We start from the raw sequence: 26486 nt of genomic DNA, 5'->3' as shown, positions 1-26486 counted from the left end.
TATGTGTACTACAGTCAGCCTACTCCCTTTCTTCACAATTAACAGGTGAGTGACATACCAGCTACTTTATTCATTACTGAACAAGATCAATTCCTTAGTCAAAATTTAGACATGCTTGTTTTGATGAGTATATTTTGTTGTAGAGTTCTAGATATCTGCCTTATTATCCCAATCACAGAAGAACAACATGAAAGGTTATGCAAATGAAACCCTCAATATATGGGAAGGATATGAGTAACAAAGTAATTAAAAGTTCAGTTATTAATGGTTTAAAGTTACACAAAAGAAGATGAAAAGCAAGGTATGTGACTGTATTTATATGCTAACTATCCATCTAACATAGCAAATTATACAACCTTTAATCAGGGTAACAGCTGCTGGCTACACTAACATAGCAAACCCGAAGTTCTATCTTCTGGCCCACTAATGCACAGGTTTTATTCTGGAAATACTGATTCCATCCCATAACAGTATACGCCGTTTGCCAGTTTAAAAGGAATAAAAATCTGTAGACAATGATTCCAGATGAAAGAGATTTTTCAGTTGTCTTTTGTTGCAAAAATAAAAAGCCATAAGCCTTCTTTGGCACTGCAAGTAGATTTGTAATATATACAAAGTAATTATCAGCAGTAACTCTTAGTAGGCTGCAAAGAGTTTTTTTTAAAGGCAAAAATACAGTTTTTATACTAAAAGTGATATTACTTTAAATTAAGAACAACAGCTAAAAAAAGCACTATAAAGACTACTACAAACGAGAAATCAGACTGGTATGGCTGAAAATGCACTTTTATTATCCGAGAGATGAAAAGCCCAATACAACTTTCCCTACTGCCTACCATCCAAAGGAATAAACAACTTTCTTTACAAATGAGATCAGAAATCAAGCAAGCCATAGTATCAGACTTTTTCAGATTCATTAAAAGCTATGTGTCAGTTGCATTTCATCTGGGACAGTCTCATTAATGGGGACCATTCTGCAAGTAAGTAAACACTACTGAATATATCTGATAACTAGAAAAGGAAGTAGAATTTAACTCTTCAGCCAAGTATAAATCTGGGAATATACGCACCAAGAAACTCCTCTGAGTAATTTGGCAATGCACACAAGACACTGGCAATACTTTAATTTCCACATTGGTAAAGAGAAAAAGACCACATCCAGAACTGAAAGTTCAGGCAAAATGAAGTTTGAACAGAACACAGGCTCTTTCGTTAACTATTGGCATCCTGATAATTGGCAGTAGTTGCTGTTTAAAATAAGTCTAGAGTAGGGGCAGGGAAAGACACAGGCTGCTTAACTGAAATCTTATCTCCAGCAAATCTGTAAGACTATGAACAGAAAACCTTATTCCCCCAAATCCCAGTTGGCTGTAAAATGGAACAAGCAAAAATGCCAGCTCTATTGAGTCACATCACACCGTTTGTTTCTGAAAAGCACTTGGAGAAAAGATGCATTCCATATATTCCTTATATGGCTGAATTAAAAAAAAAAATCCAACATGATTGCAGAATTATGGGAGTTTTGACCTTGTTTGTTTCTCATACAGTTGCTGCATTAAGAGAATATATTTTAACTTTGAAAATTAAAGTCCGAGTAGAACTCAAGCACTTTGAAGAAAAGAAGCAAAACTAACCTTTTTCTATTCAGTGTCCTTTTTTAAAGCTGTCTACAACATATTGATTTGCAAGATTTTTAGATCATGCTGCATATCTGTGCTGGCCATGGCTGTGACAGAGTTAATTTCTTCATAGTAGCTTGTATGGGACCATGTTTTGGATTTGTGATGAAAACAGCATTGACAACACAAGGATGTTTTAGCAATTGCTGAGCAGTGCTTGCACAGCATCAAGGCCTTTTCTGTCCTGCCAGCAAGTCAGCTGAGGGTGCACAAGGAGTTGGGAGAGGACACAGCTGGGACAGCTGACCCCAACTGACCAAAGGGATACCCCATACCATATCATGTCATGCTCAGCAATAAAACTGGGAGGGGTGGAGTTTGGCCAGGGCTGCCATTGCTCAAGGATGCTGGGAGTGATGGCATTTCTCTTCCCAAGTAACTGTTACACGTGATGGAGCCCTCCTTTCCCGGAGATGGCTGAACACCTGCCTGTCGATGGGAACCCATGAGTTTTCTCACTTTTACTCTTCCGATTCTTTCCCCTATCCCATGGTGGGGGGCAGGGGTGGGGGGGGAGTAAGCGAGCAGCTGCATGGTGCTTAGCTGACTACTGGGGCTAAACCACAACAATGTATTAATACTGATTCAGGTCAGGCAATGACTGTACTGAAGGAATTCTGACATTTTGAAAAAATTCTTTGAAGTATTTTTCACAAGTTAATATTAGTCACACAAACACATTCTAATGATGGCAGATAAGAAAGAACATGAAACAGGGTATTAGTATCAGCACAGTTGGGATGATGATCTGTTAGGATGTAGATTAGATTCTCCAGAATCTCAATACTCAATAGCAGAGAAATGAAACCACTGTATTAAGTTATTTAGGGTACAAAGAGAGAAAGAACCCTGTTATGACTTTGACTTCACACTTCTCTTTTCTATACTAGATTGTGCTGTTTTGGTTTAGAACTGCCACCTCATAGTAGCAGAAAGAAGCAACTCCTTAATGTTTTCCTCTAGGAAGCCCACTTTTAGCAAATCGTTTTCCTGTTGGGTTTGTGATCTCAAATAGAAGCACAAGTAAGAGTTTTGTGGAGGGAGGTTACAAGCCAACTAAATGATTACAAGTTATGAACCACTGACACCGGGTGTGTTACTGGTTCGTGCACCAAGGACAACAAATACAGTAGTTCTTACACGGATCAGTAAGTCACTAGAAGGCACAAAATAATCCCTTCCTTCCAGAATCAGAGGCAGTCAAAAAAGACAGTTCCAAAAACATATCTTAAGACATGTAATCCCCTTTCTAAGGGCTACACAAGGGCTGTCTTTGCGTTAGGGATTGAGCTACTCAGGGTGAGAGCTGGACAGCAGAAAACAGCTGACATAGCTTATAACTGGACTAACATCAACAGGCAAGGCTCTTAGAAAATTATTCTTCCTTTAGATACAAAATACATTGGTTGATAGGGAGTCCTACAACATTTAATTTTAATTTTATTTTCTGCCAATTCAAGTAGGGCTTACTCCATCACAACTCTCATTACGCTGCCTTTTTTCCCAATTGGGAAGTTTCTGCCCTTGGGCATTTTAGGAAATAACATTCCAGATTTCTGACTCCTGGTCCTTCGAATATTGCTGAAACACAACAGTTAACTGTTTTACTGGCAAAAGGAACATTACTTCTTTTTTCACTGGTGAAGTTACCTACCATAAGTTCTCATAACTAAGGAAGCTGTGGAATGTACTTGTTTTAAATGCAGTTATTGCTTCTATACACAACCTCTTCATATATGAAAAACTGGAAAGAGGAGGCATACAAGAGAACAGTCATTACCTGCCTCTACTGACTAAATTCAATTCCCCCTAAGTTTAGCATTTTGAGCACGTTTTAGATCTATTCATACACTTCAGAGCACAAGCAGACTATTCTACCTATCTCTCCTCACAAAATAATCTCCATTTTCTTTTTCATACGTTTTCTGAACGCATGTAGGCTAAAAAATATTTTTCTTTAGCTGTTATAGTTAAAGTGAACTCTTTTGACACCTAAATCATTGACATTCTAGATTAGCTATCAGAGGTCCCACACAACAGTCCCACAGCACTGCCAGACCTCTTCTGCCCCGAGACTTTTCTGCTACGCATTATGTCATATTTTGACGTGTGAAATATCAGCTTTATTTTTAACTGCATTATTATTTCTTTCCTCTATGTTATCATTAACAGTCATTCAGATTGCATCATTCCAAAAAGATGTTATTTTTAAAATTTGCTCGAGAAAGGAAAGTGTTTTTGTTTTGGTTTTTTTTCTTTCTTTTTAAGGACTTCAGTTGACAAAGGAAATCTATACACAAATTCATTCTAAGAAAACAATTACTTCTGCTCCAAAGAGGTGCAACTGCAAATTTTGGCCTAAAAAGATCCCATTTTAGTTTGTGCTTTCGCTGTTTCAAGATTTTGGTTTACTTGGTCATGTGTATACACACATACACACACTGCTTAAAGCTTTAACAGGACACCTCAGTTTGAAAAGAACAGACTACCAAAATAGTAAGCAGGAAGTATTTAACTGAAAATAGAAAAAGAAATGTATCAGTCTATTAACAGGTGTTATGGCCAATTACACTAACAGTCAATGGTAAGATCGCTAGTTAAGATGCATAGCTGCAAGATTACAAGAATACCAGCGTTTACTATAGTATTAACATTAGTTTTGTTTTCTTACCAAAGAAATGCTAGAAAAGGCAGTTTGTGCCTTTAACATTTAAAAGGATTAAACTAGGATTAAAATTTACACTGTTTCTTTCTCCAAACATCACAGGAGAGGAGGAATACTTCTAGATTTGGGAGCAACAAACTGAATTCTTCCCAAAAACTATGCCACAGAATACAGAATGAACTCCATAGCTCTTAATGTCATAATTAGATATTCATCATCATTTCTGGACCTCTTCAGAGCTGGATACACTAACCCACTGAGGTTCGGGAGTCATATTCAAAGTCTCAGATCACTGGAACAATCAAAATGGAATATTATCTAACAGATAAAACAGCAGCTATGACAAAACCATAGAAATTAACTGGCAATGGTTGAAGATTCAGGAGACTACTCATCTCACACTGAAAAGCAGGGGATCGTTATGCATATGAGTTGCATAAAAGCTGGTATTTTCTTGCCAACTCAGCTTCCTACTCTCAGCTTGAAATATTTGCCTGAGAGTATTCAGTTTGTTTTGAACGTGTCCATTCCCAGGTAGTAACTACTCTTATCACTGTACCACGGTTTGTTGGGAGAACTACAACAGCCATTAACTAATACATTTAGACTCATGGACAACAACTAGGAAATACTGTCAAGTGCTGACCCAGTGAAAAGCAGGAAAGTGCAGGAAAGGTATCTTGGTACTTGAGGGAAAGAAACAAAAAACAAGATACCTACTGGAGAAGCTGAGAGAACCAGAAATGTTAGCTTGAACCCAGAGTTCCGTTATCTTGACTGGGTCCACACTGACCCAAATCAGTCTTGGGAAAATTATCTTGGTAAACTCATGGAATCAATACAAGAGATTAATGTTTCCAGGTTGGTTGGGGAAGCATTTCAATTTTTGTTGTTGTTTTAAATAGTTCAAAGTATTGAACCATAAAATAAAAAGGAAAAACACACCAAATAACAGATACCCAGGGAGAATAGGAGCAGCAAGAGAGAAAAAAAAAAAAAAGAAAAATTTCTTCAAAGACCTTACACTGTGGAAGTATATCACTACTTTCTGCTGTTGATGCTGAAAGGGATTTAAAAAGAAGCTTCAGGGAAGAGGCATAAGGCAGGATGAGGTGACTGCCAGTATAAATGTTAATGCTGGGTATGAGCAGAAAGCTTTGAGAATTCAAAGACCAAAAGAAAAAAGGAAGTATGCCCTGAGGGCACGTAGGATAGAGGGACATGCAAGAGCTCTTCCTTTGGCAAAGAAAGCCTGCTGCTGTAGAACAGGGGTCAAGGAAAGGTGCTAGCACACATCAAGTCCAATACATCTGGCTTGGTGTTTAACTACTGTTCACCAATTCTACATTACAAAATGTGGTTAGAAACAACAAAAGCAACCACACACCAAAAAAAAAATTGAGATAGCTTAAAATGAACCAAGGATTGTTAACCTTTGAGGGTAATTTAATGTTTAGTGGCAGACACTAGTACAGTAAAATATAAGCTAAAACCCATGGCATTTCATTATGCACTGATGACTAACAATGTACTTTGAATTAAGCTTTTCTACTTCTACTGATTTTTCTGCACTTGACAACTGGATTCCCTGAATGGCAGGACACACTAGTTTAGAAGAAAGACCATATAACAATTTTACTGTGCATTACTCTAAGTATACATGTGTATAACACTTCAGATATTGCTATCATTTAAAGAGTATTTTTCTGTATTTCCAACCATATGCAAGTGAATTTTTAGTTCTGTTTGTAGCCCTCAAAGCACCTTTTTTTTAAAACAGTTTGTTAATCTCATTCTAGAAAATAGGATTTAAACTGATTTAACAGAGAATTAAACAAAATGGCACAAGTCACAAGTACTTTTTTATTCTCCCCACGCATCCCCTGCAAAGCCTAAACATGTTGTATATGATGTAAAGCACTGTCAATTGAAAAAAAAAAAAAAAGAAAAACCACAACCACACCTAACAGAAACAGAATCTATCCCTGAACTCCCCAATCCCATTGCTTAAAATTTAATTATTACCCAGCAGTGATGATAATGGTCAATAAATCATTTAGCAGATTAAACAAGTTGACAAATGCTATGAACTGAACTTACTACTTCTGAAATTTGTAGTTCTTTTTACTGATATAATAATGCGTTTGAAAATCCCATAGATAATTTTATTTCCAGAAAATAAGAATAATTCAAGCTTCCATCTATACCAAAAGTTTACAGTGCTGATGTGATCATTGATGGAAATGGAAGTATTATCAGTTAAAATATTAGAGATTCTCAGAAATGGATATATAAATCTGGTGAAGTAATGATATAGTAAAGAAACGTACATTTCAGCCTAAGAAGTCGGCAACTGCCCAACTACATCAGTGTCTCGTTAAAACTAGATGGCTCTCGCTGGTCTACTGCCACAAAATCAGATTTAGTTAAGTATGAATATTCACATGGTATATGGATGACAGCAGGCCAAGTCAGTAAGTACAAATAATCTTCAAGGGCTTAGAGCACCAGAATGTGGTTTCAGCAGCTTCACTGTTAACCTATTTATGTATTGTAAAAGCACAAAGGACCTGATTATGTCATTGCTGCACAGGAAGTGAGGTCATAAATCAAGACTATACTCAATAAAATGCATAGGTTAGAATATCAGGCCAGAGAATGGGATGTAGCGTTCTCTCTCTGCTAGGGATACCAGTCTGGGTGTAGCTTCAGAAGCTGTTCAGTAGGTCTTGAAATGGTTCATATGCCTTCTTCCCTGGTTCATTGCCCTAGCCTCATTCACAGGGAGTTTAAGTTAAAAAGAGCACCCTCCAGACAGTAATGGTGGAACCTGCCAACAGCATCCTCTCTGCTCTGCAAAGCAGCAGCTCAACACAGCACAGAATCTAGCCCAGTATGAAGTCTTTTGAGAGATAAGAGTCATTGTTGTCAAAACACGAGCTTCCCCCCCCCCACATGATCACATTTAAAATACTGACTTTCAACAGCACAGCTAACTTTGAAGACACTAATCAATCTTTTGTTTGTAATTGCACAAAGGTAACAATCCTAATTAGATAAAGTTTTCCTATACAGAAGAAAGAGTGGCCTGTTTTTTAAAAAAAACCAAACAAACAAAAAAACCACCACCATACAAAAATACCCAAAACCTGCTAGTTTTGCAGCCTCCCAGAATATGGGAAGTTCATGTAAATTAGTTCCTTCATTAGTCCTAATATTTGATTTTTTTAGACCTACTTCATCTGCTACTGTGAGACAAGTGGTGCAATTCCAGAACAATTCCTTTGCATAGTAATAAAAAGCTTTGTTTCTCCTGCTCCCTGTTAGTCTGTTAGAAATCTTTAACTTTTGAATGTTGTGGACCTTTCTACTTCTATACAAAAATTTCTGTTACAGAATCACTCCCCCAAGTACCACTAAAAAAAAATTCTGGGTTTTTTTTTTTTTAACATACTGTCCTTGTCAGCTGACACACAGTTAAAACTTCTGTCCAATTAAGATGTTTAAAACAGCTTTTCTCAAACTGTGCATTACAGCCTCAAAGTGCCCAAATTCTTAGATGGCAGTCAGTAACACTTCAATCCTCCCTACGCTTCCAGCTGAACAGTAATTCACTTACTCCAGAGAAGAATGAAAGAGCTGGCTAAAGCCAGGGTAACTAGGTATTTTCAGTAAAAGCAAACTAGCTTAAGGATGGGTAGCCAGCAGATACAAAGACTTCCTAGTGACTGGTAACATCTGGTCTGTATTCCCCTGTCCCAGAGGAACTGATCACCTGCCTGCTCACAAAATTACATACGGCATAGAAGCCAGAAGGGGTCACTATTTAAAACAAATAGTTCAGGGAACAGTTACAGGAGTTCTTAAACTATGGGATTTCATTAACTCAGCTGGCCATTGCAGCAGAAACCACCCCAAGCCTTCACAAAAAAACACCTAACCCCTCCCTGCTGCAAATCCTTCCCGAACCATCAGTCCCCACTGCCTGTCTGTACACCGAGATGCTGTCACTTGAGTGACATTCACCATTTCTTCCAGAGTTGGATGTCGTATTTTGAAGTCAATTTAAAGCTCATGGACAATGCCAGGTTTACAACACTAAATCTGAAAGGGGGCAGTGTTGTTTAACCAGAGCGTGGTGCTATCTGTCAATGTTAATTACAGCTCTTCCTGCTGGGGTTTTTACAAGAAAATAGGCCAGCAGGAAGTGTCATTATATTACAGCCTGTGGCTCTGTGCATGTGTTCCTAAGATGACAGTCAAGAGACGTCCCTTAGCATTCTTCACTGTCTTTTTCCATATGAAAAACAAACTGCTCAGATTGCATAAAAGGATGAAATATGCTATCGTATGCATCTGCTAGAACAGAAAAATACAGGTACGTAGAAACAACTTCCTATAGAGGTAATGGAAACAGTTCCTGGTGTTTTTGTGGCATCCAATACTCCTTTGCAGCTTACCTAATAAAACTTATAAAGACTATTAAAATGAAACTTTCTTAGCCTTTCCTCACAGGCCTCATCTCAGTTTGTTTGTTTGTTTTTATAAAAAAAAAAAAAAAAAAAAGAGACTGATCAACAGACTTACCAAGTAATGAGTCTTTGGGGGACAAAGAAAGGGAGAAATAGCTACCAAGGAAAGATATACTGCTGAGCCTCCCATGCCAAACAGAAAAAGCTCAAAACAAAAAAGTTTGAGTTACCTATGACACCTCCTTCACCTCTGTCTTTTCACACCTAGGTAACCCACTCAACAAGGACACTGATTTCAGAAGACACTTTAAAGAACACTGTAATTTCAAAACATTAATCAAATATGAAACAAATATATGCATCAATATGGAGCCGAGTTAGGTGTTGTCAAGAAAGGGGCATAAAGTTTCAAGGGACTTTGGATAGTTCTAGGAGAAATGTAATCAAGTTTATCAAGCATTTGAAGATACATGGGTCACCATTTTACAAAAAGTCAAAGTAACTTAAGAGATCACAGGTAATGGATTTACACACTTGCAAATGCTAGTCCTAGTGAATAGCTACAATCAAACCATACTGCTTTCTAGATTCAAAGTTCCTACATCAACCCCATTGATAAAAATATTTTGCTTTTAATTCTCTCACTTAACTATGTACACACCTTTTCCAGAATAAATACTTTCAACAAAGGATTGTACCTATGAAACCACAGAAAAAATGCCCTTGCATTTGAGAACTAATCTGAAACTGAGCTTTCTGCAAGTTCTAGTACTCAGTCCTGCATTTTCCATGATTAAAAAAATAGCAGTTAAAAAAAATCCACAAACACAAAACCACCACACACCCAGTTTGAAAGCAATCCTGAAGTTACCCTCAAAACACCTTCGTTATCCAACAATGCTAAGCAACTGACCTAATACCACTATATCTGGTAATTTTTACAAACAAAGGTTGCAGATCTCCAAGCCTTTTGTACAACTCAGAGTATTAAGGAAATGGTATCAGTCCACCTTTATGAGCTTAATTCTTGGTAGACACTAGAACACATGACATGCTTGGCCTTATTTTTTCCAGAAGTGCACAGTCATCATTGCAGTCTAACACCTTTCACAGAAAGAATTTTCAACTGCTTTTGGTTTTTGGTTTTGTTTTTAAAATTTGTATATACATATATTTTTGTTGTCGTTTTGATTTTCTACAAGGAGAAGATTAGTGATTGATTTTCAAGACCAGTTAGTATCATATCTCCTCTCGTTTTTATCATTATGTCCCTTAAGTTAGGCATTGCCTAAAGAAGTTGTCAAAAGAAGTCATTTAGGAAATAATAAGAAAACCATTTAAATGTAAGCATTTCTGAATCCAGCTTTGGAAGCCTGACAACTTTGACGAAGAATTCCAGCAGAAATTAAAGCATTAGTTTAAATTAAACTTCAAAATCAAGACTACGGCCATGATGTAGTAACATTTAAGTATGCTAGGAAAAAAAGGTTATGTAATATTCACCGATGATTCAAACCCCAAACAATAAAAATTGAAACATCACGTTTCAACATCAAAAACATGTATCGAGTAGAATAAAGACCTGGTAGGTCTTTAGAGTAGAGTTCTTACCTTCATAGATAGCTCTGAAGCCTTGAGCACTGACAGCAAAATCTGTGGTGAAACAAAGTGTGAGGATAGATCCTGTGCTCACAATAGATGATGGAAGCTGAAATCCAGATAACCTGTGAAACAAGAAGGCACAAATTGTTGTAACCTTTAAAATAAAGAAAATAAAGCACATCAGTAGGTGTGATGAGCATCACATTTCCACATCCGAACTGTCAATGCATTATGCTTCTTACCCTGATGCAGTCTTTAAACATTCACTGTCAAGTTTCAAACACATTCTTTTTAACCCTCCTATTTTAACACATTTGTGCATTCTCCAACAGAGAACGCTGAAAGAAAGACCTGTCTGTATCTATAAAGACAAAGATTTTCTTATAGGATTCATTTTAAGATGAAGACACATAAATTTAGCACACCTAGAAGTAGAGATCCAGGCCTTAACTCTACACAGAGGTAACTAACACAATTTGAGATAGTGTGGACTATTCTGTCTGTCCTCCAGCTGCTGCTTCAGAAAAACCACACATCTCAAACGTTCAATGTCATATACATCAACTAACGAGAAAACAAAAAAACCCCCTTCCATTTTACAGCTCCAGAAAAATTACCTTACATTTCCAATCGTATTTGCAGTCTTACCTTTACATAAAAAAAACCAGAATTTTGGATAAACTATAATTACATTGCAATACTGATTTTAAGAAAATTTCCCCAAATAAATGTTTTGATTGATTTTGAGAATAAAACAGATGGAAAAAAAATGCTTACATCCTTTATTGAAACATCACTAAAGACAATTGGTTAGACCTGGCTGATACTATTGATGCTGGTTTCTTAATGATCAGAATAATTTCTCATAAGTAAGACATAAGACACCATTATTGTCCCACAAACCCAAAACTATACTGTCAGCTTCCATCACTAGCTAATTTCTGTATTTTACAGTAGAGGTATGAGATCCACTGGGTACAGGACAACACACCAGAAAGCCATCTTTTGTTCAGATTTCACCCTGAAAGAGCTTCTTGAGTTCAGACACTGGAAAAGCTCATTAAAAAAAAAAAAAACACCACCAACAAAACACCAAAAAACTACCGCAACAAAAATGCTTTGATATCTTTTTAATTTGGATGGTTAAGACAATCCATGTTCCGTTTGAAATTTTTTTGTACATTGATGCTATAGTTCACTAATTTGCATCTGAAACTGAAGAAGATAAATAACTAAACAATATACTAATACAGCAGTATCACTGAGCTAGTTCTTCTTTGCAAAATTAGGCTTATTTAAGAACACTCATATTAAAAACATATAAGAGGAACTCCATGCTTGAATTACACCAGTCAGGTGGTTCCCCATCTCTTTCCAATTTTGAGCTTTGGAAAACAGTCTCAGATGAGTCTGAGATCAAAGCAAGGAGAGCTTTAAATACAGATGAAGGCATACAGTCAAGGCAACATAAGTCAGCAAAGCGCTTTCTGCAATTTCTTCCTTTCTTTTTAAACAACATGGTCTCCCATGTGCTAATTAGATGTTTGCTCTAATCTTTTCACCTTCTATGTATTTGTCAACCTATTACTCCTATTCCTTTCCACCTCATTTACTCCAATTCCAGAAATAACCAGGTTGATTTTTCCCTCAAACTGCAGAACTACCATGAGGCTTGCCACATCTTATGTTCAGACTTTTGTATCTTCTCTCATCATCACTAAATGTTGCAGTTTTTAGGGAAATGTTTCTCTTGTTCTATTTAATAAATTAAAGTGGTTATCACTACTGCCCTACATCTGGAGTATACAGTATGACAGTTGATTATTAATTTAGGGTATGTAATTTCTGATCTTACTTACATGCTTCTTCCCTCTTTGAGAAGGGATACAAAGAGTTCTGGTTTAAAGGGGATTTTTTTTTATTTTTTTTATAACACTACAATATTTCCTGGATCTACCTTTTTTTTTTGCTGAAATATGGGGAACTAGCATCCACTGTAAGGGAAGGAAAATCAGGTTGAAACACACAGAAAAATAGAAACAGCTAGCCTGAACACTTCACACTACACAGGAGACAAAAAAGACCAAAAAAAGTTATATCAATGTGGAACTACACAGCTTTAGCTACCTCATTGCTGATCAGTGTTTGCTCCACTTGGCATGGATTTGGTTCATATGAATGAGCCCATTTCAGCAGCGATTGGACATCCTGAGCTATTGTCATGATTTCCAGACCTACCTGCTTTGATTCTGTTATGAGAATAAGTATCACTCCCATAATATAGATTCTTTATCTGCTCAATAAATAAAACTGTTTTTATAGATAGTAACCCCCTTGAAATACTAGATCAGCAGCACTATACCAGCTACCAGGAAAAAAATTAACTCTATCCCAGCCAAAACCAGAACACTAACATTGCAATTCACATTAAAGGAAGACAAATATATTCTTTTATACCTTAAATTAGTGCACTTAAAGGTTTTACAGACATAGGCAAAGGCAAGTATGTAGTAAACTTCAAGGAATTAATACATGAACTTGTAATGTGTTCTTTCAAGTTCTTTATATTACAGTAATCCTAAAAAAGCTTATGGAAAAGTCTCAAATAGAAGAAATCTGTATGTCGGCCATTCAACAGACTACCTGAGTGCCTCTACAGTAGCCTTCTTGCCTGAAACATTTCTGAAAGCATCTTTTCATAGTATTCTAATAACTTCCATGAGATCAAATGTCCTGAAATTGATTGCAAACAAAAACTAGACAGAAGATGAAAATCTAGAGCATTATTCTTCAAAGACATTTCCAGAATTAAAACACTGCTAGCCTACCAAGTCATTTCCCCATCCCCCCCTTACTAACATTTTCACTAGGTAGTTATAGCTCATGAATCATAATATATTTTGCACATTCATTTCATCATGCAGAAAAATCACACGCCTTCACATGTTGCTTTACTTTGCAAATGTATCTTGGCAATTAATGTGTAGGCCTTTACTGCAACCAGAAAGGGAACTGTTTAGACAGACAAGTGCATGTGCTAAGAAAGCAGAATCATTTCAAGTCCCTCTGCTAATAAAACTGTCATTTAATAAACTTGCACTACTTCATACAAAGCATATGGCAATACTTAAAGCTTAAAATATTGCTATTTCCTTAACTTCCAGTAGCATGAATCTGCACAAAATGCACACACTAAAATACTTTTTAGCCACAGATGGAATACATTTGGCTTGTCTATAGAGAAGAAGCAGAACCTGTAATAGAAAACACAGTGGTACACCAGTACTGAGTTTAGCTTCTGTTTGAGGGGAAAAAAAACACCACGTTTCATTCTACATTGTCATTTCACAGATCTTGACATCCAGTCATTTCTAGTGATAAGGTCTATAAATATATAGATTTTTTTTTCCAATAGCATAGCAATAGTGTACCTAGCAGGTCCACCTGGCTCTGCTCAGAATTTCTCCACCCTCTACTTATGAGGGCACATTTTGGGGCTTTCTGGTACTAAACACATAGCACGGCAAGTCCTCTGGGGCAGGTGGCAATATAGTTAACGGTCTGTAGCAAATGACGTACAAAATGGATTTGTTGAGCCCTTAAAAGACAACAACTAAGGGGTGAACCTCACTGCTCTCTTCACTTACCTCTTGGAGCAGTATAGAAAAAGACAGATCCAGGTTCTTTTGGGAAGCGCATAAAGGATGGGAAGCAACAAGCAAGGGGCAAAAAGAGAAATTTCAGTTTTGTATTAGAAAAAAACCCCACCATGATGATGGTCAAATACTGGACTAGCTGCCCAGAGAGGATCTGCTATCTCCATCCTTGGAGATATTGGTAACTTGACAGAGTCCTGAACAGCACAATCTTCAGACTTGGCTCCAGTGTCAGCAGGAGATAACATTAGATAACCATAGTCTCTCCTAACCCAAGATATTCAATGAATCCATGATCCATAAGGAAGGCATGGGCACAGTCCCTATCACAAGCAGCTGCTGCAAGAAAAACAAGAACACTCAGCAGTTTTTGAGGAAATACAGAAGTACAACCAGCCTACAAAGTTTTAGGTTAGTTATGTAAGTTTATTAGGGATTGAATCTTTGCTGAGTGTAGCTATGAAATTTTAGCAAGTCCCAGCTGTTTATGTAGAAACTGATAGGCCTTCAAGCATGGTTACAGCTGAACTGATCTCTGTAGGTGTTTCAAAGACATCCTTGACACAAAAACATCTCCGCTTCTCTTTCCTCCAATGAGAACTATTACATTATTATTCCCAGAGTCACTAGATTTTTTATTTTTTATTTAAACATTTTGCACTGCCCTCATAGTTGAAATGGTCAAATAAAGCTTTCTAGAATAGCTCTATCAGAAACAGCTATCCAGCATGAAGAGTCTCATATAATCAGACCACTTTAACAAGAGTACGTACTCATTTCACAATTGCCAAAACCAATGCGCAGTGGCAAAGGAAAAATAGAAGCATTTTCACCATTTTATTTGCTAGCTTATTTATTCCTACATCTGCCTACAGTACAAAGTGATGCGTTCAGGTTACCATATGTGACAAAATTTTACCAAGGCATAACAAATTTTCTTGAGAGATTTAGGAGCCAAAAAAAAAAAAAAAAAACAACCTTGGAGGAAGGAAGGATCCTCCAAAAACTGATTCTTTTTTCAAATTAGGCCAATGAAATCTATGAAGCCACGTTTTTATAGTTAGGAGAATCAGATCTATTAAACATTTTTAGAATTGTGCCTGACATACACACACACACTTATATATGTGAGCTCTGCTCATACATCTGTACAGCTTGTTCCCAGAAGCATTCTCAGAGGAAGTAACTAGGATCCATTTGGCTAAGACAAAACATTCTTGCTGAAATTAGCTATCTAATGTTTCTTGCAAAAGCTATTAGCCAAAAGGATCAATGTAATTAATAACAAGGTAAAGTGTAAGTCTAAGTTTCTATGAATTACCCCCAAAGCAATTTTAGGCAAACCACAGATAAATTACAAAACCAGAGATTTCCACCCCCCTGCCACCTGTATAAGGAAAAAAACCTAACATTTCTCCCATTTTACCATGAAGTGATATAAGTCATTAACTGCTATATAAAACACCAAAGAGCTGTCTGCCATCAGTGTCATATCCTTTCAGATTTTACATACTATTAAAATTGTCATTTGATGTAGAGGAGAGCCATAACTCATTCCATATCAAACTCACCATACCACATAAAAACATAAAGTTATTGGCAGGTGCTACCTCAAAGATTGTGCTGATCTACTGCAGATCAGAAAGTGAGGCAAGTCAGTCTCTTAAGGGCTATTGCTTTAGGCTATCTATTGCAGTTCTCCAGAAATACCTCACTGCATCATATAAGTCAAATACTAAGCACAACACATTGAAAATGTTCAAAAGGTGGTATCTCATATTTAGCTTAACTGGACATTACCCTAGAACTACTGTCAATAAAAAGCAGGCAAACCCCCTCCATGTTTTATGCATCCAACATCACCAATAGTCAATAATATGTATACACTATTAGGGATCTGAAGAAAAAGCCATCAAGATATGATTCTATGGATTCCTGGCATTTATTCCTGATTTTATTAATGCCTTTGTGGTGAGTTGACCTTGGCTGGCTGCCAGACCCCCACCCAGCCACTCTCTCACTGATCCTCTTCAACAGGACAGGGGAGAGAAAAATAAGATGGAATTTGTCCTGGGCCAAGATAAAGACAAGATTACTTACCAATTATCATCATGGGCAAAACAGACTTGGAGAAAATTAGTTTAATTTATTACCAATTAAGATATGTTTGGATAGTGAGAAACAAAGATAAATTAAATAAAAACCCTCCCCCCACCTCCTGTATTCCCAGCCTCAACTTCACTCCTTCATTCCCAACTCCTCTACCCCTCCCCTCAGAGGGTGCAGGGGGATGGGGTCAGTCCATAACAGCTCGTCCCCGCTGCTCCCTCCTCCTCACGCTTTTACCCTGCTCCAGCGCGGGCTCTCCACAGGCAGTGGCTTCTTCAGGAAACAGCCACCTGCTCCACCACGGGCTCTTCCACAAGCGGCCGGGGAATCTCTGCTCCGGTGCCTGCAGCACCTTCTTCCCCCTCCTTCTTCTCTCACCTTGGTGCTTGCAGAGCTGTTGCACTTGTTGTTCCCTCCTTCTCTCTGTGGTGTTTTCTCTCATTTCTTACACACGTTTCCCCGAGGTGCCCCCAGCGTGGCTGCGGGGCTCAGCCGTGCCCTGCCGTCGGTCGGTCGGAGCCGGCTGGAACCGGCTGTGTCCGGCACGAGGCAGCCCCGGCCTCGCCTCACAGAGGCCGCCCTGGGGCCCCCAGGGCACCTGCGCCCAATACAGCCTTGATGATGCGAGCAGAGAACACTGCAAAAGCATCATCTATTTAAGTGCACCTCAAGTTTAGGTATTTGAAAGTCAAATCATTAATATGTTATCTTAGTAATTAATAATTTGAACCAGCCTAAGCTACCTGAACATACCTGAACAGAAGAGAAGCTACTGCAGTAGTTTACAAGAACGTGGTAACTCCAGTTATTCCACAGAAAATGGCAGCAATGCTATAAGAACAAACATGATTACAGGATACATATCCATAATGTGACCTTTTATGAAGCCACACGAGCTCTGAAGTTCCCTTCTCCAAATAGAGGGGAGAGTGAGAGGTGCTATTTTAAAGCAGGTGCAAAAAGAAGTTAACGCTCATGTACCTAGTTTTGAATCTGTAAGACTGAATAGGTGTGTCTCTAGACAAAGGCAAGAGTTTTAACAGGCTAACTTTCCCAACAGATGGTACCAGCCGAGTGGAAGTATCGCAGAGAACAACACAGTTAAGAACAAAGCAGTCTTAGTTGTGTATGGGCAAATACAGTACTTCAGTCATGTAACTAAACTCGGTGCTAAAACGCTGTGCGTGCAGAGGACTTAGACTTGGAAGTTGACAGTGAGCAGACAAGATTACAGCTGGTCAGAAAACCTTTTTTATATACATATATTTAATATTTCTTTTCTCTTCTTAAAGACCACTTACTTAAAAATAAAGCTTCTCTCAAACTTTTTAAAAAAGCATAACAGGGGAGTTGTAAGGATTTACTTCAAAGTTTCTCTTATGGATAAATTTTAGTTCAAACCACAGACTGATAATCCAGAACAGTCCAAAAAGTATTTTTTATTTGTATAATTAGAAAAGATGTATGTAAAGGCAGCCTCAAGACTCAAATATTTCCATAAGATTGATTTCTTGCCTATGACTGATAGTGTATTCCCCCCCCCCAAACTTATTTCAGAGATAGAATTGCATATCACATAATAAAGATACACTTTTTAAGGTTAATAAGTACTAAGTTTTATGGTGAAATTTCACACACGAAAATAAGAATATATGATGTTATAACTATTCCTACGGAAGTTTTTAGTCACGCAAGTGGTAGCTGCCAAAAAGGTATAATCACAAATAAACAAATGTGAAGTGATTTTTGCAATATTATTTTCCAAATCTTGGAGAATTTTCATCTCCTCTGTCCACTGCCATAAGCTGCTGTTCTGGAGCAAAGCTCACTCTTGCAAATACCAGAGATAATTAAAAAACCTTAAAATAAAAAAAATCACAAAGAAAGCTGGCCACAGCCACTCCTATGGGTCATGCTCCCACAGGTTTATCTGCCTCATTACACAACCTGCAGGAGCCAAAAGAGCACACTGTTAAAACTTATATAGGGATTTCCCCTGTTTTGTTCATCATTGTAAGATGCCATCCCTGGGGTCAACTCCTGTCCATACTGGCTATCAGCAACGAGAAGAGTTACCCACAGGTTAAGACACCTAATGGTACATAAAGCCAGGAAACCAGCATATCTATTCCAGTAAACCAACCTGTTACCTGCCATGTATGAAACCACAGGAGGCTTATCTTAATAATTTACATCCATTCTATTGTCAAGAGGAAGTGAAGATTTAAAACCTGACTAAGATACCATCTCATATATAAAAGAATAAGAAGCTACTATAAGATTAGTTCAAGATGTATAATTTATAACTGATTTTCTATCACAGAAGATAGGCTAAATATACATATATCTAATCCCACTACCCCCAGCCTCAATTTTTTTCTTTAATTCACAGAAAAAGGGAAGACGCATAGAACAAATTGTTCAAGGTCAACTTTTTCATTCAGAGGCTCAAATTTGGTTGCTTTTCTCAAGCTTAAGGTAACAGTGACTGTTCTTTTAAAAAACTGTACAAGAAACACTGCAACAGGCACAGCCCCAGCTTAGAGAGCACACCGAATCCTCCACACAGAAGTTACCCTTTGCTTCCCCACCTTTCCAGCATAAGATTGTTTTATATATATATATATATATATATATGTTTTACACAGCAACACCTCCTCACATTAATGAGTGTCATTCAGCTTTCTTTCCTAAGAAAAAAAAAAAATCATTAATTAAAACCCCTTAGCTCTCACATTTCTTACTCCAGCAGTGCCAAGTCTTCCTCAGTACTGCCTTCTCCAGGTTCAGGCTCCTCCATCTTCAGCCTGTCCCAGGCTACAGACTCACAGCAACACCCCAACACTGCTCATCCAGGCCCCTGCTTCCTGCTCTCCCTTGCTCTAGAAAACTAACTTCAGAGCCCTCTCATCAGATGGCCACAAGACTCCTTCCACCAGCTGTCTCTCATAGCTCACTACACCCCAGAAAACTCCTGCAAACCCCTCAGCTGCTCCCCCATTCGTTATTGGTTTAATTAATTTGAGGTGCTCCTCCATCCTGCTAATTAGAGGCAGTTGAGGTATGTGCACCTCATTGTAGGGGCACTACTACGAGCAGTATACAAAAGGCTCACATTTCTTCTGTATTTTAAGATTTATAATCTCAAATTAATTATCAGTTCTGAATAGGCAATTTTTTTTTTAATTCAATCCTTTCATATAGCTAAATATATGTATATTTTTTCTATGGTATGGTCATGTGAAAACTTCCTGATGTTTCCTGTGACTTTAGCTTAACTAAGGATTAATTGCAGGAGTTATAAAATTAATATTTTACTAGTAAAGTAAGGATCAAAGCAATCAAAGAAAAAAGTTCCCTCAGTAAAGTCTAGAAGGTCCCCTATAACCAAAACTCACCGAGTTCAGTCACTAAGCAGAAAGAAGCTGCAAGTGTAATGATTTTGACACATTTAGCCTTCAGAAAAAGCAGCTGGTTTCTCTAGCTGCCACCAAATGACCAGAGTAGCAAAGCTCACATCTGCTGCAGGAAACCCTGATGCTGCGGTAGCCTGCAACCGCAGTTACTGGGTGTCACTAAGAGCAGGAAAAGATGAGACGAGTTGGCCAGTGCAAAACCAATACGCAGCCATGAAGGGGACCGAAGCGGAGGCAGGTCCCAGAAAAGCGGTGGGCCTGAGGGCTTCCCAAGGGGCTGCCACTGCTGGCAAAGGCCTGCCACGTCTGAGCAGCCAGCGGGCTCCAGCACGTCTGGCATGGTGGGATCGCATGGCAGATCTGAGAGGGCAACTCCCAGAGCGCTCACTACCAGTGGATGGGTCTAGTGGGGTTTGTTACTTACTTAACCCATGCTGAGAAGAAAAGGGCTTGTGTAACGGAGAATCACAGTACTTCCCTACAGTCCCAAGCTCCAATGTAGTGCAAGCTACAGAAGAAAAAAGCCAGTTTATGTCTGAAATGCGTGGCAGTCACTGAGACTGGCGGCTGCTGGCTAAATGAACCAGTAGGCCACGGCACTGCACTATGGCTACACAGAAGTACCTTCTTTTCCTGGCAGACCTTATCTCTACATCATTATATCATGTATTTTCTTAACGATTTCTACCCATTGTACACAAAATTCGGCCATAGAAATGGTTTCATATGCCTCTGTGCTAAATGACATTGAAAGAAAACATCAGCTAATATTTGATAAAGCTGGACAAAAATAAAGTAGTGCTGTACAGAGTGCCAAAAATAAAGTATTACCATAAACCATTATTGCCAGGGGGATAAAACCAGTGTTTTACCCTTAAGAGAAAGAAGTTATTTCAGTTACTATAAAGCTAATGACTCTTTATGCTTGAGAAAAAAACACTGAAACTTTAAGTAAGATCATATATTCCAGGTTAACAATTGTATGAGCAGACTACTTTTCTGCCTTCTAACAAACAGTACACAGATATTTAGACCAAAGGCACCTCAGGTGTACTGGTATGAACCCAGATGGATACAGTAGAAGTAAAATTACACAGATGTAAGTTAAAATGTGATTCGATTCAATTAATAAATAATTATATTCCAAATAAATCATATTTTTAGAAAATTATGTGATCAGATTTCATAGGATGAATTATTTCTTCAGGCCTGTTACCTGTACCCCAGTATCTGTTAGCTCACTAATAAGAATATGATGAATTTAATAATAAAAAATATAGTAGTAAGACCATTGTTAGTAATAGATCACAGGTGAGATTTAACATTTTTTAATTAAAAAAAAAAATGGGAGTTGAGTCAGCAAAAATAAGATCTCTTAGTGATTTTGCCACCCTTGTCAAACAGTTCAAGATACAATCTTAGAAAACATTTGCATTAGTCAGTTTAAGATTCATTATGTGAGTTTTGTCTGGTTATTCTCACATACGAATCTCACATCACGTTCAATCATCTTTTCGGTAGGTATGTCACATTAATCCACAACAGTGTATAAAGTGACTTCTTTTTACATAACTTCAGTTGTGAAGCTAGCTTGCACTTCCTATGGTGCTTGATGATGGTGATGATAGGGTTGAGTGTTTCTGGGTAAGAATCAGGGGGAAGGCCAAGAAGGAAGATATCATGGTGGGAGTCTGTTATAGACCACCCAACCAGGATGAAGAAGCGGACGGAATATTCTGTAAGTCTCGCAATTGCTAGCCCTTGTTCTCAAGGGGGACTTCAACTTACCAGAAGTCTGCTGGGAATACAATACAGCAGAGGGGAAACAGTCTAGGAGGTTCCTGGAGTGTGTGGAAGAGAACTTCCTGACACAGCTGGTGAGGGAGCCAGCCAGGGGAGGCACCCTGCTGGACCTCTTGTTTGTGAACAGAGAAGGACTTGTGGGTGATGTGATGGTTGGAGGCTGTCTTGGGCGTAGCGATCATGAAATTGATAACCATGAAATGATTGAGTTTTTGATTCTTGGAGAAGTAAGGAGGGGGGTCAGCAGAACTGCCACCTTGGACTTTTGGAGGGCAGACTCTGGCCTGTTCAGGAGCCTGGTTGAGAGAGTCCCTTCGGGGCAGTCCTGAAGGGCAAAGGAGTCCACGAAGGCTGGGCATCGTTCAAGAAGGAAATCTTAAAAGCACAGGAACAGGCCGTCCCCATGTGCCAAAAGATGAGCTGGCATGAGAAAAGACTGGCCTGACTGAACAGAGAGCTTCAGCTGGAAGTCAGGGAAAAAAAAAGGAGAGTTTATGACCTTTGGAAGAAGGGGCAGGCAACTCAGGTAGGACTACAAAGATGTCGTGAGGTTATGCAGGGAGAAAACTGGAAGGGCCAAAGTCCAGCTGGAACTTAAACTGGCTACTGCCATCAAAAACAATAAAAAGTGATTCTGTAAATACATTAGCAACAAAAGGAGGGCTAAGGAGAATCTCCATCCTTTATGGGATGTGAGGGGAAACACAGTGACAGAGGAGAAGGAAAAGGCTGAGGTACTTAATGTCTTCTTTGCCTCAGTCTTTAATAGTCAGACCAGTTGTTCTCAGGGTACCCAGCTCCCTGAGCTGGCAGACAGGGACAGGGAGTAGAATGAAGCCCCCATAATCCAAGCGGAAATGGTTAGCAACCTGCTACACCACCTAGACACACACAAGTCTATGGGGCCAGATGGGGTCCAGCCAAGGGTACTGAAGGAGCTGGCGAGGCGCTCACCAAGCCACTTTCCATCATCTAGCAGCAGTCCTGGCTAACTGGGGAGGTCCCAGTGGACTGGAGGTTAGCAAAAGTGACACCCATCTACAAGAAGGGCCGGGAGGAGGATCCAGGGAACTACAGGCCTGTCAGTCTGACCTTGGTGCTGGGAAACGTTATGGAGCAGATGATCCTGAGTGCCATCACGCAGCACGTACAGGACAACCAGGGGATCAGGCCCAGTCAGCATGGGTTTATGAAAGGCAGGTCCTGCTTGACTAACCTGATCTCCTTCTGTGACAAGTTGACCCGCTTAGCAGATGAGGGAAAGGCTGTGGATGTTGTCTACCTGGACTTTAGTAAGGCCTTTGACGCTGTCTCCCACAGCATTCTGCTGCAGAAACTTGCTGCTCAGGGCTTGGATGAATATACTCTTTGCTGGGTAAAACACTGGCTGGAAGGCTGGGCCCAAAGAGTTCCGGTGAATGGAGTTAAATCCAGTTGGTGGTCAGTCACAAGTGGTGCTCCCCAGGGCTCAGTATTGGGGCCAGTTCTGTTTAATATCTTCATCAGTGATCTGGATGAGGGGATTGAATGCACCCTCAGTAAGTTTGCAGATGACACCAAGTTGGGTGGAAGTGTTGATCTGCTGGAGGGTAGGAAGGCCTCTACAGAGGGACCTGGACAGCCTGGATTGTTGGGCCAGGGTCAACTGTATGAGATTCAACAAGGCTCAGTGCCGAGTCCTGCACTTGGGTCACAACAACCCCATGCAACGCTACAGGCTGGGGGAGGAGTGGCTGGAGAGCTGCCTGGCGGAAAAGGACCTGGGGGCGTTGGTCAACAGCCGCCTGAACATGAGCCAGCAGTGTGCTCAGGTGGCCAAGAGGGCCAATGGCATCCTGGCTTGTATCAGGAATAGTGTGGCCAGCATGACCGGGGAGGTGATTGTCCCCCTGTACTCGGCACTGGTGAGGCTGCACCTCGAGTACTGTGTTCAGTTTTGGGCCCCTCACTGCAAGAAGGACATCGAGGTGCTGGAGCGTGTCCAAAGAAGGGCAATGAAGTTGGTGAAGGGTCTAGAGCACAAGTCTCATGAGGAGCAGCTGAGGGAGCTGGGGTTGTTTAGCCTGGAGAAAAGGAGGCTGAGGGGAGACCTTATTCCTCTCTACAACTACCTGAAAGGAGGTTGTAGCGAGGTGGGGGTCGGTCTCTTCTCCCAAGCAACAAGCGATAGGACAAGAGGAAATGGCTTCAAGTTGCACCAGGGGAGGTTTAGGTTGGATATTAGGAAAAACTTCTTGACCAAAAGGGTGGTCAGGCATTGGACCAGGCTGCCCAAGGAAGTGGTTGAGTCCCCATCCCTGGAGGTATTTAAAAGATGGGTAGACGTGGTGCTTAGGGACATGGTTTAGTGGTGGACTTGGCAGTGTTAGGTTTACAGTTGGACTTGATGATCTTAAAGGTCTTTTCCAACCTAAACGATTCTATGATTGCATGATTCCTATATCATAAGTCTTTAGGGAGAGATCTATGTCGGGTTGGGAACAACATTACAGCAATGAACAGTTGATTCAACTTCAGAATAAATGAGGATGAATTTTATTTGTAACTTTGTTTTACAAATCCATTTTAAATCATCCATAGTGCTGTAGATTATATTCATGAGTTGTTTGGAAATGAAAAATGTACAGGACACTTCATCTGAAAAAAAAAAAAAAAAAAAGAAAACAAACCAAAACACCCAAAACCTCAAAACCCTATCACAGGAACACAAATGGTATTTTATGCCTCTACTAAATGGAATTTAGAGAGGAAAAAGTCTGTGAAGAGGACTCTTCTTCTCTTCACAGGCCAGCTGCTAGTAACTGAAAAATCACCCACATTTCCACCTCCCTAGGTTTTACAGGCTCACCTTTTATTACAGTATCAGAGCACCTCCACAAAAACCAGTGAAACGAAGCCAGTGTAAATGGAAATGGAATGATAACAAGTGGCTTAGAAGGCCTGCAACACACAAAAATTGCCTGAGGGGGGAAATAAATCAATTTCTGAAGCTTTCTTTTAATGTTTTTACAAATTGGATTACAGTAGTATTGCCAGCCGAAAAAAAAACTACTCTAGCCTTTTTGGTGGCAGCACTTTAAGCAAAGGCCTTGAGGAAAAAGTAAATACGCTAGCAAATATTTGAATAGATCAGATTTTAGTACAAACAGCATGTTTGTCCTTTGCAGCAATAGGGAGGTATCTAAAAAATATGATACTGTCCAAATATGAGTTTATTTAACAGTTTATATGGTGGTCAATGCTCCTTCTGTAAGAAAGACTAAAGATTTGTGCCTAGAACTTTATTCGGGGAATGTGTGAAGCTTCAAATGTGGCCTATTGTATGCAGTAAAATTTTGAATACTTACATGGCTTTGCAGATTTCCATCATCTGTTTGGCACAGGCTAGACTGTCTGGCTTTTTTTAATTGCTCAATTCAAAATACATACTAACATACTAATGACTGAAGTCATTCCCGTTAGTGATCTGGGATCTGACTGTTCTTCATATTTTTTATTGAGAGATACATCCTTCTGGATTAATGAAATAAAATAGGTCAGCTAATTAAAGATTTACATGTTTCTAAAGAGTGAAATATTCTATTTTAGTATCTTCTAGTAATTATTTTTTCAACTGGTCTCGCCAAAATGGCATTTTTTTTCCACATGTTGCTGATCAGAGTTTTTTTAAAAAAGAAATAAAAAATTACACAAAGTGAAAAACAACCTAAGTTTAAAAAAAAACCACTTTTTTATACGTCTCTCATTTCATAAGCCAAACTTTAAAGCAGACTTTTATATGGTTTTGCAAGATTTGAGCTTCATTTTGTTTACCTAAATTTATGTTCTCAGTAAATCAATCAGATCCAAAATATTAGAAGTTAGATGCCTTAATTTTTCCATGTCTTAGTTTCCTATTTGCAAAATAAGGATAAAATTACAAAGTAAAAAGATTCTTTTGAATTGAAGTACATTCCAAATTGTAGTGAGATCCAGAGTTAGGGGAATAGGATGGCCATATTTAAGTTCTTCAAATAAAAAGTAATTTAAAATAATGTGCTATTGTTTCATTTTAAGCAATTCATTTTGGCAAATGAAATGTAGAGGATCTCCAGTTTGTTTGGAATTTGACTGGAAGTGTTTGTTAGAGCTGTAAGGCAAAAAATTCTGTACTTAAGGAAGAACGACCGATGAAGTAGTTCCAAAACCAGAAGCTTTTGGAGCAATCCAATGAGACCTTTCCTTCACCTTCTCTGTCTTTCCAAACTATGTACATTTTCAGCTTAAATAATCTTCTCGAGTGTTATTATAGGTTATACCTACTATAAATATGCCCCTGGGACTCTTTTCACTTGATAAAATAATGTATCCTGTTTCAGAACTGAGGAAAAGATTTTCCTTCACTGCCACCTCATTATGACTTTGCTTTTTTTTCCTGAAGTTAATTGTTCTGACAACTCTATTTTAAAGGGGTCAGGCTTTGACAGTTTTAGACTATCTGCACAAAGCTCACTATATTAACTTTCTGCTCCTATGTTTTACTCCCAAGAGGTATGACATTCTTTTTTTCTACACAAACTTTTGAAGTCTGTCTATTATTTCTACCCATCATACTCGAAGTTTAGTACAGAATATATCACTTAGTACTGGAATACCTCCTATCAAAATTGCTGCCTGACTTGTTTGTCCTTTATAGGGAAGAAACTAGTGGGTATTTCAGTAGGTCATCAAGTTCATTTTATCTAAATTTAACTTTAAAAAAAAATCTTTTGCAAATTACTAGTTTTGATAGTTTCAAATGGCACTTACAAAAAGTGGTTACTGCTACTAATATGAAATAATGGCCAGTTCTAGAAATGTTTGAGAATTATGTGAGTGCTTTGAACTAACTCTACACTGTCTTGTATTAAGTATCATATATTCATATTTTCCTTCATTATGTCACTTGTCATCTCCTTTGCACATATTTACAGTATTCAAAACCTTCTGGAAGGTAAGTTGTCTGTGTAGTGTAATTTAAATATTATTCCTATGTAGAGCAGGAGTAGGCTGTAAAAGGAAAGGGAGAGGCACAGCACAAACAAGAATATCTGACACAGGCAATC

The 26486-nt window shown here is 38.7% G+C and overlaps 1 protein-coding gene across 1 annotated transcript in view; it reads right to left on the bottom strand.

Moving 5' to 3' along the window:
- Window positions 1–26486, bottom strand: part of CSMD1 (CUB and Sushi multiple domains 1) — a gene marked incomplete at both ends in the record, with an annotated part of 1257610 nt that overhangs the window by 895230 nt on the left and 335894 nt on the right. Inside the window, one exon of the mRNA XM_082305706.1 lies at window positions 10428–10540. Coding sequence (XP_082161832.1) covers window positions 10428–10540 — 113 coding nt within the window. The remainder of the gene's footprint in view (window positions 1–10427; window positions 10541–26486) is intronic.

Source organism: Platalea leucorodia (genome assembly GCF_965183815.1).
Source record: "Platalea leucorodia genome assembly, chromosome: 3".
NCBI classification, from domain to species: Eukaryota; Metazoa; Chordata; class Aves; order Pelecaniformes; family Threskiornithidae; genus Platalea; species Platalea leucorodia.
Note: the sequence above shows the minus strand (reverse complement) of the source record. Positions and strands in the feature narration are given on the sequence as shown.